Below are 13,790 nucleotides of genomic sequence, written 5' to 3'. Positions count from 1 at the left end.
ATCTTGCTTACAGTTTTACAGAAAATAAATGGGGGAGTTAAGTGAAGCTGAAAAGAACTACAATAAAGTTGTCAGTAAGTACTAAATGGCTGGTTAAAAATTAGTGCTTTGAGACATTGTGTAGGAGAAAGAGCCCTGGATTTGGATCAGGACTTGGATTCAAGCTCCCAACATTTCGTGCTGGGTAAAGACAGGGAACTGGTCATTCTAAGCAATTTCTTTGCATACCTCGTAAGGTTTTTGCCAGGACCTAGAGAAGTGATTATCGTAAAGCGCACTATAATTTTTAAAATATTACACAAATGTGATAAACACGTACTGGCACCGAATTTGAAAATCTGTGGGGTGGAGAGTCAATCCGGAAAGGAAAGTCCTCCTGACTCTCCTCCCGGAAGCCGGCGCAGGGCAATATGGGACTTGTAGTCTTGTTCTGGCTCCGGCCTGACTTTCTCCCTTAGGTGGGGAGGCTTGTGTAAGCCCCGGAAGTACTCGCTACCTGAGAAGCTTGCTGGTTAAGAAGTAGAGTCAGAGGTCGTGGGGCCAGAAGGCGTTCCTGCCGCTGGCTTGGTGGCTATGTAGCGGAGGGGCAAGCGTCCTCCTGCATGTTCTGGAAGGTTCTTGTGCTCAACTAGGGCAGTAGCCCCAAGACTTGTAGTCGCCGGCTTCGGGTCCCTGGCGGCCGAGCGGAGTCGCCGCCATGTTTGGCTGCTTGGTGGCTGGGAGGCTGGTGAGGATGGGGCCGGGTGGTATCAGGAAGGGGGCAGGACGCCCGAGGGCGAGGCCCCGGGAAGGGGAAGGTGCTCGGGTGCAGGAGAGGTGGGGGAACCCCCCCCACGTGTACTTTCCAGCTAAATGTGAGGGTGGAGAGTGGGTGCTGGGGTAATCTCTCGGCTCTTTTCAGTCATTTGAATAGTAGCCACATTAGCTACTCTTTATCGAGTGTGCATTATCTATATACGCAGGCGGTGCTCGCCTTTTGTCCATTTCTGATAGTTTGAGTCTTCTAGGTAGCGCTTATTTAGCAACTCAGATTTAACCTTACTCGTGAGATGGTTATTATAATTCTTATTTTGTAGTTGAGGAATTTAAGCTTAATCGTCAGTTTAAATACTTGCCTGAGCTAGCTCATGCAGTAACTTAAGAGGTAAACCTGGCATTTGAATCTCGTGTGTAACGTACTGTTTCTAAAAGGTTAAGGTGCTGGGGCAGTTGTATACATTTGGGGTCCTTTTGGAAGGACCCCAGTAAAAAAAATATGCTTAAAGTAATCGGAAGTTGGCTGATAGAAACGCCTAAACTTAGTCATGGCTGAGATACCCCAGAAGGGTATGAGCTGCGAAAATCTTTGTTGGTCAGAAGAGATAATAATCAGCCTTGCCAGATTATTAGAGTTAAATGGGATCAGCACCTGGAATTGTTTAGAAATGATTTAGAGGATGAATCTTGCTTGCCTCTTTAGAAACCATCCAGAAATCCCTTTTAAACTTAACTCCTTTCACCCAGAGTTCGTTTTCTTTCTTTTTGCTTCCTGCTTTGTTAAATTTTGCAGCCCATTTGTTGAATTAAATTTTTCATCAACTCTGGTAATGTATTCTGTACACAGTTTTAAGAAACCAGAAAGATAAATTGGAGACTACTAGCCTCAGATTCTCTTTGTCTCTTGAATGACTGTGAGACCGCTTTGGTGATGGTGGTAATTGGTAATTGATAATATTGGTGAGATAACTTTGGATTGCTCCTGCTGTTAGCAGGGAAAATGAAAAGACCAGCCGGGGATAAGTGTGGTACTCAAATGAGTGAGTGTCATCAATGAATGACATTTAAAATTTGTGTGTGTGTGTGTGTGTTTTATTTTACTGTATTTATTTATTTATTTATTTATTTTAAAGATTTTATTTGTTTATTTGACAGAGAGAGATCACAAGTAGGCAGAGAGGCAGGCAGGGAGAGAGAGAGGGAAGCAGGCTCCCCGATGAGCAGAGAGCCCGATGCGGGACTCGATCCCAGGACCCCGAGACCATGACCCTAGCCGAAGGCAGAGGCTTAACCCACTGAGCCACCCAGGCGCCCTATTTATTTATTTTTAAGTAATCTCTGTGCCCAACGTGGGGATTGAGCTCATGACCCCGAGATCAGGAGTCTCGTATTTTACAACTGAGCCAGCCAGGTGCCCCTGTGTGCGTTTTATTAAAGAAAAGGCCAGGGGCGCCTGGGTGGCTCAGTGGGTTAAAGCCTCTGCCTTCCGCTCGGGTCATGATCCCAGGGTCCTGGGATCGAGCCCCGCATCGGGCTCTCTGCTCAGCGGAGAGACTGCTTCCCATTCTCTCTCTCTCTCTGCCTCCCTCTCTGCCTACTTGTGATCTCTGTCTAATAAATAAATAAATAAATCTTAAAAAAAAAATAGGGGCGCCTGGGTGGCTCAGCAGGTTAGGCCTCTGCCTTCAGCTCAGGTCATGATCCCAGGGTCCTGGGATCGAGCCCCGCATCGGGCTCTCTGCTCAGCGGGGAGCCTGCTTCCCCCTCTCTCTCTGCCTGCCTCTCTGCCTACCTGTGATCTCTGTCAAATAAAAATCTAAAAAAAAAATAAAAGGCCACATGGATTCCATGTATCCCATGTTGTTAACTAATTTGGAAGAAAGTTTAATTACAGCAATACCTGTGGCTACTTACCTAACACCTAACTTCTGTGATAGATAGCCAGTAGAGAGGTTCTTTAAAGATAAGACTTTTAGGAGGTGTCTGGACTCTGTTAATCAGAGAACATGTTCAAAATGAAGGGCAGATAGACCTGGAGATATCCAAAACTTAACTTCCTTATTCTCTAACTAGAAAAGTCCAGTCATCTAATGTTATGAGTTTAATTCCTCAATTTAATTCCTTGAAAATTTTTTCTTAAATGAAAGAGTTATCTTTTTCTCTAAGGTTAAGTATTAGTGTGTCATAATACAGATATATAGAATGTCTGGTGCTTGGTAGACTTGACATTTAACTGATATTATTTTGCCTAATGTTATTTCATGGTTTGTAAATACCTCATTTTATGTGTTTTAGGATTATGTGCATGCCCAAAACTGGTGAAACTGAATTTAATACTAATATAGGCAGTTTGGTTTTACATTTATGTTTTTCTTTTGTTTTATTCTCTGTTTAAAGTGGACAGTTTTTTTTTTAAAAGATTTTATTTATTTATTTGACAGATCACAAGTAGAGAGGCAGGCAGAGAGAGAGGACAAAGTAGGCTCTCCGCAAAGCAGAGAGCCGGATGTGGCTGGATCCCAGGACTCTGGGATCATGATCTGAGCCGAAGCAGAGGCTTTAACCACTGAGCCACCCAAGCGCCCCATAAAGTGGACAGTTTTTAATGAGGTTGGAAACTTCAGAAGAGAGAAGCAGAACTTGATTTTAAGAACATTATTCTTGGTCTCTTGGGAATAAATTTAGGACAATTCATATTTATTGATAATACATAGCTATAAATTCTTAAGTTTCTTTGTAGTAATAGCTAGGGTATTATAAAAGAAAAAAGTAAGCATTTTAGTAACAACAACAACTATTAGCAAAGGAAAAGAAATTGCATTCTAGGTAATAAGATTTGACCATTTAGAGCCTTAAAATACTGGTAGAAATTCAGATTTGGTGTTTTGGTGAATGGAGTGGCAATAGCAATTAAAAAGAAAACCAGAAAACTGTGTGATGTAAACTCTTGACAGCCTTTTGACCTGAGTGCCCTCAGAAGTAATACTTCATTTTTGCTAATGGATGTGATACAGCAATAATCAGTAATTTTCTGAGAGTGGAATAAAGAATTTTCTCTTTGGAAGTAGATTTCTCAAACTTCTCAAACTTCAAAATAAGATCTTATTCTAGAAACTGACATTCAATTCTATCTTTTTTTTTTTTTTTAAAGATTTTATTTATTTATGACAGAGAGAGATCACAAGTAGACAGGGAGGCAGGCAGAGAGAGGGAGGGAAGCAGGCTCCCTGCCAAGCAGAGAGCCCGATTCGGGACTCGATCCTAGGACCCTGAGATCATGACCCGAGCTGAAGGCAGCGGCCCAAACCACTGAGCCACCCAGGCGCCCCCTGACATTCAATTCTAGAACAGAAAATTAGATTATGAAATGAGTCAAGAGGAAACTTTCACAGGTTCTCACTTAGCACATTCAAAGTAGGATTTTTGCTTCTTATATACAGTTGATTCTCGTTATTCATAGTAGTTCGGTTCTGTGAAGTCAGTGTGAATACTCAGTTCCTCAGTTAGTAAATACTGAATCATTCCTCTTAGGGGAAATAACAGTTAGGTTTTTTTCAAGCCTCTGATGACAATTTTTATTAGCCTGTCAGTACATAACCTTGTTTTCTGTATGTTTCTGTTTAAGTACATCTTATTTAATATGTTTTGTTGATTCATTAACATTGAATTTAACAGCCAATAACATCATAACTCATTTCTGAATGAGACCTACATATTTTCTCAGTAAGGCACATAATAACCGTTTCAGAATTAGGACTACTAGCCAGCATTTCAGCTTGGCCATTTTAAACATCGGAATCACCAACAAAAAGCACAAAATACAACCAAACATGACACTAAATTGACTGCAGAAAAACACATTTGTTTACACTATGAGAGCTGAAAGAAAGAAGGCACAGCTAACTTTTCTCCATCTCAGCTGGGAACGTGTACATTAGGCAACCTAAAATTTTTGCTGCTCTGCACATGAACATGCCCATGAACGACCACCAAAGTGCAATGAATATTGATTTTGTGCATACAAATAAATTTTAGTGAGTAGGCAGATTAATAAATAGGGAATCTGCAAATGAGGATTAACTAATTCTTTCTGTATTGCTTACCCATTTTAATTTCCTGTACTTCGCATACTAGAGGATAAAGCTTTGGTGGTGTGGTATTTTGAACAACCTTTAATTTCTTTAATATTCTGAAGCCGTAGTGATTTACTTATGTAAGTAAATTCTTTTCAGGGCACTTCTGAAATAATCTAGTTCTTTTTTTTTAAAGATTACATTCATTAAATGGTTATTTTAAGGCTGAAAAAATATATATATTTGGATTTTCTTTTTTAAATTTAACACAAATATTTGGAAATTCCGTATAGACTATCAGATTAATCCAAAGTTATACTGGGTTTAATCATTATAATTGACTATAATATATATAATTGACTTGATAACAGTTTACAGAAATACTATAAGGGTTATAGAAACTCCTCAAACTATTAAACTAAGACACGTCTCTTATTTTCTAGGTGCAAACAGCTGCACAGCAAGTGGCAGAGGATAAATTTGTTTTTGACTTGCCTGATTATGAAAGTATCAACCATGTTGTGGTTTTTATGCTGGGAACAATCCCATTTCCTGAGGGAATGGGAGGATCTGTCTACTTTTCCTATCCTGATTCAAACGGAATGCCTGTATGGCAACTCCTAGGATTTGTCACAAATGGGAAACCAAGTGCCATCTTCAAAATTTCAGGTCTTAAATCTGGTAAGAAATAATATTAAAATGGTTACATAATTAAGCTCTTTTCTTAATAGCATACATAGGATGTAGCTCTTTTTATTTTTTAAACTTTCCATTGTTTTACTGGTTTCCAAAGTGATACATTATTTAAAAAAAAGTTCAGATGGTAAACTGATATAAACTGATAGACCTGAAAAGTAATAAGCAAAAGATCTCCTTGGCTCCTCACATTTCCACCCTCTGTCCCTGGATAGAGCCATTTACTTTAGGGATTTTGTATACTTTTGTAAAGGGATTTTATTATGTGTTTTAACAAATAATAACAAGGAATCTTCTCAGAATTTGTAATATGCACATCTGTGTATTGGATAATCATATAAAGCAAGTAGACTTGTATAGGAATTAAAATGAGAGCCCTTTTTTTTTTTTTAAATGAAGGTTTTGAACAGATTTGATTACCCCTCCAGTGTTTTTGAACTCTTAGATTTGATTATCCCTCTGCTGTTTTTCTCTTGGTTGTATTGACAGTGCAGGCTTCAGACCTATAGGGGCATAATCCTTGCTTTGATACTTTGAAGTGTTTTGTGGAGAAATGTGAGACAAAACTAGATAGATGGCCATTTACTGCCATTGAATCTCTGGTTCCCTTGAAAATCTACATGAAAACAGACAGGATACTGTATCTACTATGAGGATTTAAAGATAAAGTTCTTGCTGGAGATAACTGATATGCTGATAAAGGAAGATAGTTTTGTAGACCACTAATTCGAAGGGTGAAAGGTCACAGTGGATGTTTGTACAAGATGCTGAGAGAGAATAGGAAGGGGAGCAACTAACTCAAGTGGGTTGAGGTTTCCTGGAGGAGGTGATATTGGACCTCTTGGGAGGAGAAGTTAATTAGGCCCGTGAAGAGGCCTATTGGGCATTCTTTTCTAGGTGGAGGTGGTATGTGTACCGTGAAGAAATTTTGAAAGCATGGCCTGCATAGGATGGTGTAAGGGTAGGTTAGGCAGGCATGGATCAGGAAGAGCTTTATGTGCCATACCGACTCATTTGAATTTAAGTTAGTGATTTTTAATGTACTTATCTAAGTGATTTCACAGACTTATTAGATGGTATCTTAAAAAATAAGTGTAACATAATGTAAATACTCAAAAGTTTGCATGTCCTCTAAAGCCCATCCATGTATCTTTCCTCATAAAGAACTGCTCCTATGGGTGTAGAGGAGCCAGTAAACAACAGTTTTGGATAGCGGAGGTGATATGAACAAGTTTTGATTTTAGCCTGAGAGCAGTGTGAAGAATGAACTGAAGCAGTTCCGGCTGGATGATGGACTATTAAGCATTGTTATGTTATGTAGCTGGAATTCTAGAAGAAGAAACAGGAGAGAGCAATATTTAAAGCTAAATTCTGTTTCGACTTGATGAGAAATACTAATCTCTAGATTTAAGAAGCAGGACAAATCCCTGTGGTCCTTATCAACATGGGATTCCATGAGGTAATTATCACTAATCCCTGAGAGAGTGTTTCTTTCTTTCTTTTTTTTTTTTTTTTAAAGATTTAATTTATTCATTTGAGAGAGAAAATGAGGAAGAGAGAGCAAGCACAACTGGGGATAGAGCAGGGGGAGAGGGAGAAGACTCCCCACTGAGCAGGGAGCCTGACTCTGGGCTCGATCCTAGGACCCACATCATGACTTGAGCCGGATCATGACCTGATCGGAGGGCAGACACAACCAGCTGAGCCACCCAGGTGCCCCACAACAGTGATTCTTAAGGCATGATTATGTGACCACCAGAATTAGCATTAGCATCCCCTGGGAACTTGTTAGAAATGCAGATTCATGGCAAGAAGTCCAGTTCCCCAGGTGTTTTGCGTGCTCAAGTTTGAGAACCACTACCCTAGGGCATCCACTGCATGTAATGAATTAATGTCTCACACATTTAGTATGGAGTTAGTTTTGAATAATCTTTGGGAGAATTAGGAAAATAGTCATTCTCAGATCATGTTTTCTCTTTTATGTGACTGTGCCTAAAAATAAAAAAATAAGCAATCGATCTATAAGTTTAAGGAATATAAATGGACAATTCAATACATTCTAGTGAAAAGAGAGTAATAAAGGAGCCAGAGAGAAAGACAACGCAATTATAACTTGATGGCAGTTATATCATGAGGATGAATAAAGGTCAAAACCAATAGATTAATATCTTCAAGGAAAAATAAAAGGTGATGGAGAAATAAATATCTTTTGCAGATGGAGATGGGAAGTTTACTGCTCATAGACCATTACTGAAAGAACTACTGATGGTAGTTATACTTTGTAAAAGGAAATTGAACCAAGGATATAGAAGAGCATGCAAGATGCAAAGTTAAAGAATTGGTAAACATGGGACACCTGGGTGGCTCAGTTGATGAAGCGTCTGCCTTTGGCTCAGGTCACGATTTCAGGGTTCTGGGATTGAGCTCCTCCTTGAGGGGAGCCTGCTTCCTCTCCACCTTCTTGTGCTCTCTCTCTCTCTCAAAAAAAGAAAAAAAAAGTCAACATATATCCTAATCTGGCTACCTGCTTTATAAAAAAACACAACAAATAAATGCACACAATAAATAACTTAAATGCACAAGAATTAAATATTGTACTAGAAAATAATGCATAATTCAGGAATGGTACTGATCAGAGTTAAAGCTTTCTGAGGTCTTAGTATTTAGAAAGAGAATAGTGATACTGATTCTACTTTCAGGTAATCTTAAAAGTTTAAGGAAGAGTTAAAAAAAAAAAAAGGAAAAGTAAAGTCATAGTATATAGGATAGTATATTAAAAATAAAATAAAATGGTGAAAATAACTTCAACTGTATCAGTTATCAGGAGAAATGTAAACAGAATACACTTGGCAGAGAAAACTCCAGGATAGGATTTCTTTAAAAGGGAGCAAATGAATAATTACATTGTTGCTTATGAGTAAGGATCTAAAACATTTTAACATAAGCAACCAAAAATAGCTGTTATAGGTATATTAGTTTTAAGAAAATTTAGACTAAGACAAAAACATTAACGGATTGAGAAATTCATCCAGATAATCCATTGGGAAAACAAGTATTTCTGGGAAAAGATAAGTCATGACTTTGTGTGTATATATATATAACTTCAACATATATTTAAAATTGACATTTAGAATGACAAATGCTATTTTATTTACCTCTTGATAATACACTTAAGTAAATATTAGTAAAATGGAATTTGGATAAAAGAGTTAACAAGTTTGAGCCAATGGACATTTAGAGAACCTGCACCTAATTATTAGATCATACACATTTTTTAAACATTTATTTTATTTTTTAAGATTTTTATTTATTTGACAGTGAGAGAGAGACAGCACACAAGCAGGGGAAGCAGCAGGCAGAGGGAGAAGCAAGGAACTGCTGAGCAGGGAACCTGATGCAGGACCTGATCCAGGACCCTGGGATCATGATCTGAGCTGAAGACAGACGCTTAACCAACTGAGCCACCCGGGCGCCCTAGATCATATACATTTTTTTTTTTTAAGATTTTTTGTTTGTTTATTTGACAGAGATCACAAGTAGGCAGAGAGGCAGGCAGAGACAGGAGGGAAGCAGGCTCCCCATTCAGCGGAGAGCCTGATGCAGGGCTCGATCCCAGGACCTGGAATCATGACCTGAGCCAAAGGCAGAGGCTTTAAGCCACTGAGCCACCCAGGCGCCCCAATCATATACATTTTTAAGTACACAGAACATTTATGAAATTTGACCATATACCAAGTCATGAAGCAAGTTGCAGTAAATGGCAAATAATCAGTATGCAGCCTATGGTGCTGTGTAATTAAAAGTCAAAATATAAAATGTTATTGTGTGTAGGAATCTTCCCTTCATCGTGTAGCTGTCAGGCCCAGATGGTTTAACAAAGTTCACCTAAACTTCTATGAAACAAATTGTTCATATCTTATCTAAACTTATAGAGAGTAGAAGACGGTTACCCAGATTATATTTCTAAACTAATACACTCTTCATATCAGAAAGGACAAGGACAGTATAAGAGAAGAAAGTTGACCCATGCCAATTTTATTTATTTAGGATTTTTATATTGATGTACATAAAATAGTTACAAAGTAAATAAAACAAGGTATCTTATTTTTTATTACTTTTCATTATACAAAATTCAAGTATATACAAAAGCAGACCAAATGGAATATTGAACCGTTCTCTACTCATCACTCAAAATGACCAACTCATGGATAGTGCAATTTTTTAAAAAACATTTTATTTCTCTCAATTTTATTTATTTATTACTTTTTAAAAGATTTTATTAGGGAGAGAGAGCGAGAAAGCACATTGGGGAGGGGCAGAGGGAGAGGAAGAAGCAGAGAGCCCAATGCGGGACTCCATCCCAGGACTCTGAGATTATGACCTGAGCCAAAGGCAGAGGCTTAATTGACTGAGCAGCCCAGGCTACCCTCTTTATTTATTTTAGAGAGAGTGAGCATATGCACAAGCAGGGGAGGGGTAGAGGGAGAGAGAATCCCAAGAAACTTTGAGCTATTGTGGAGGCCAAGGCAGGGCTCACGACCCTGAGATCATGACCTGAGCTGAAGTGAAGAGTTGGACAGTTAACTGACTGAGCCACCCAGGCATGCCAGTTGTACTTCTTTTATATTCCTACTCACTTCTCCCTTCTTGTATTATTTGGAAACAGATTCCAGAATCATAACATGTAATTCATAAATACATTAGTGTCTTTAAAAGACAAAACCTTTTTTTTTAAAAGATGTTATTTATTTAACAGACAGAGATCACAAGTAGGCAGAGAGACAGGCAGAGAGAGAGGAGGAAGCAGGCTCCCCGCTGAGCAGAGAGCCCAATGGGGACTCAGATTATGACCTGAGCTGAAGACAGAGGCTTTAACCCACTGAGCCACCCGGGCACCCCTCTCTGCTTTTTAAAATGTAACTATAATGTTATCACATCAAAAAGCAAACAGTAATACCTTAGTAGGGAATTGAATGTCTAATTAGTGTTCAGATTTCCAGTAATCTGAATTTTTTGTTTATGTATTTTAAAGTTGTAAGTGCTTTCAGTCAACATTGCAACTGATTGATGTCTCAAGTTATCTTTCATAAAAATTAAAAGTATAGTCTATTCTCTGTTCTATTTCCAGTAAATTAGTTGGACTTTGAGATTTGGTCAGACTTCATTTGAGTTTATTTTGAAAAAAAAAAAAAAATTTTTGGTGGGATTATTATAGGTAATGGTATGTTCTCTGATCAGGAAATATATATATATATATATATTTGTCTCTTTTTGTGAAATTAGCAGCCATATATATGCCATGCCTATATTTGTTAATTCAGTAGGGGTTTGAATGATCACATTCTAATTGTTATTTCATTTATTAGCTATAAAGAGACTCTTGAATATACTATTGGTCACCCAGAGGTAGGGTCATAGGAAAGGCATGATAATGCTTGATTGTTCGTCTTCATATACCAAGGTTCAGAAAAGAGTTGGGGCGCCTGGGTGGCTCAGTGGGTTAAGCCGCTGCCTTCGGCTCAGGTCATGATCTCGGAGTCCTGGGATCGAGCGCATCGGGCTCTCTGCTCAGCAGGGAGCCTGCTTCCCTCTCTCTCTGCCTGCCTCTCTGTCTACTTGTGATCTCTCTCTGTCAAATAAATAAATTAAAAAAAAAAATCTTAAAAAAAAAAAAGAGTTGATTTCCTAACATTCGCCTAAAGTAATAAGTTCTTTTTGAAGGATTATAAAATCTTAGAGATATGTCTGTATATATTTGTTTACATTTGATGTGTTCTAACTATTTGTATACCCTCAGAATCCACTGGACCTAATTAAAAAATTTTTTTTAAAGATTTTATTTATTTATTTGAGACAGAGAGAGGGAGAACACAGCAAGAATGAGGGAGACTCAGACTCCCCACTAATCAGAGAGACCCACACGGGGCTCCATCCCAGGACCCTGGGATCAAGACCTGAGCTGAAGATAGACACTTAACTGACTGAGCCACCCCAGCGCCCCTAAGATTTTTTTTAAAGTAATCTCTACATCCAATGTGGGGCTTAAATTTAGAACTCCAGCATCAAGTTGTATGCTGCACCTGCTGGGCTGCTCAGTGCCCCTAATATTAATTTTTCATTTTCTTTTTTAGGCAAATGCTGGTATTTTGTAATTTTTATCCTTTCTTAAGAAATCTTCTAAAAAACAGAAAATTTACTTTTTATTAACAATTTTAATAATTTATTGAGATACAATTAACATACAATAAATAGCACATATTTAAAAGGTGCAGTTTGATGAATTATATATATGTATACACACCTGTGAAACTCCATACTGAAGATAATGAACTTATCACCCCTGAAGTTTCCTAGTGTTCTGTTGTAATCCTTCCTCCTGTCTCCTCTCCTACCCTAGGCAACTACTGATCTAGTTTGTTTCACTAAAAAATAGTTTGTGTTTCTGGAGTTTTATATAAATGAAAACATACAGTGTGCTTTTTTGCCTAGCTTCTTTCATTCAGCTGAGTTATTATTTTTAGAATCATCATGTTCAATTCAGTAGGGTCTGTCTCGTAGAATCATCATGTTGTAGTACTTATCAGTAGTTCATTCCTTTTTATTTCTGGGTAGTATTCCATTGTATGAACGTACCACTGTTTGTTCATCCATTCACCTATTGATGGATATTTGGATTGTGTAGGGGTTTTGATTCATAAAAATAAAACTGATTGTGTAAACATTTCTATGCAAGTCTTTGTGTGGACACATGCCCCCCCTTTCTCTTGGGTAGGAGTGGAATGGCTGGATCATATGATACTTGTATGTTGAACTTTTTAAAAAAAATGACAAAGTTATATGTGTCAGTTTTATTTTCCAATATGGATGTTCCATTTTACATTCAACCAGCCGTGTTTGAAAGTTCTAGTTTCTCCACATCCTTGCGAACGCTTAGTTTGGTCAGTTTTATGCATTCTGATAGGTGTGTAGAGATATACACTGTGTTTTAAATTTGCATTTCCCTAGTGACTAAGGATGTTGAGCATTTTTTTCATGTGGTTATTTGCATATCTATATGTTCCTTGTTGAAATGTCTGTTTAAGTCTTGCCTTTTTTTTTTACTGGGTTGTTTCATTATTGAGTTTTGAGAGTTCTGTATATATTCTTTTTTTTTTTTTTTTTAATTTATTTGACAGAGAGAGATCACAGGTAGGCAGAGAGGCAGGCACAGAGAGAGGGGGAAGCAGGCTCCCCTGTGAGCAGAGAGCCCGATGCGGGGCTCGATCCCAGGACCCTGAGATCATGACCTGAGCCGAAGGCAGAGGCTCAACCCACTGAGCCACCCAGGCGCCCCAAGAGTTCTGTATATATTCTTGATACAAGTTCTTTATCAGATATGTTATTTGAAAATGTTTTTTCCCAGTCTTTGACTAGTCTTTTCTCGTAACAGTATCTTTGATAGAGCAGAAGTTTTTAATTTTGATAAAGTCGACAGTTTTTCAATTTATTCTTTTATGGATTATGCTTTTGGTACTAAGCCTAAGAAATCTTTGCCTAATCCAAGGTCAAATAGTTTTCTCTTCCTTTTTAGTGTCAGATTTTATGCTTCTATCTGGGATCCAGTTTGAATCAATTTTGTATTTAGTGCAAGGTTCAGATTGCAGTTCAGTTTTTTGTTTTCAAATGGATAGCCAGCTGTTCTAAAACCATTTGTTGAAAAGACAAAGTAACGGCACATTTTTCTGCATCTATTATCAAGCATGTTCACTTTGGTATTCATTTGGGGGCTCCCAGAGTACTCCATTTTAAAATATAAACATATATAAATGAATATTTATATATTGATTTAAAAAGATAAAGAGATGGAAATAGATACTATTTTTTTTTTAAACAATAAATTACTAGTTTGAAGACATGCTAGAAGATAAGATGGGTGGTGGTAAATATTTAGCAATATAGGAAGAGGAGCAGCTAATTGAGGGGAAGAGAGGTGATATTTTTGGTTTGGATTTGAGGAGCCTCTGAGCATGATAGCAGTGCCTCAAATACAAAGTGGTAGGTTTTGTTTGTATAGCAATAGGCTAGTAGCCAGCTAACTGTTAACTGTTTGCATAGTTGTAGAGTGCAGATTTATTTTGTACACAGACTCTTAGGCATTGATTAAGGTAAATTTTAGCCATCAGCCAGTAGACCAGGACACATTGTTTATTTTGGGGACATACCAATTATCTTGTCAATTTAATGCCCACATTTTTCTCTCTCCTCTTTGCCCCAATTTTGCCAACA

General features: G+C 38.0%; 1 protein-coding gene across 4 annotated transcripts in view; it reads left to right on the top strand.

Moving 5' to 3' along the window:
- The first annotated feature begins 487 nt into the window (after positions 1-487).
- Positions 488-13,790, top strand: part of HIKESHI (heat shock protein nuclear import factor hikeshi) — a 39,806-nt gene continuing 26,503 nt past the window's right edge. For 2 of the 4 annotated variants that reach the window (XR_007121029.1, XR_007121030.1), the window contains exons 1-2: positions 488-727; positions 5,273-5,510. Coding sequence is in view for 1 of the 4 variants with exons in the window: in XM_047692374.1 (XP_047548330.1) it covers positions 698-727; positions 5,273-5,510 (268 nt within the window). In the remaining 3 variants the exon portion in view is untranslated. Of the gene's footprint in view, positions 728-5,272; positions 5,511-13,790 lie in introns of those variants that run through there. The other 2 variants (XM_047692374.1, XM_047692376.1) reach the window with 2 other exon arrangements.

Source organism: Lutra lutra, chromosome 10, assembly GCF_902655055.1.
Source record: "Lutra lutra chromosome 10, mLutLut1.2, whole genome shotgun sequence".
Lineage (NCBI taxonomy): Eukaryota > Metazoa > Chordata > Mammalia > Carnivora > Mustelidae > Lutra > Lutra lutra.
The sequence above is the reverse complement of the archived record's forward strand: the minus strand, read 5'-3'. Positions and strand labels throughout refer to the sequence as shown.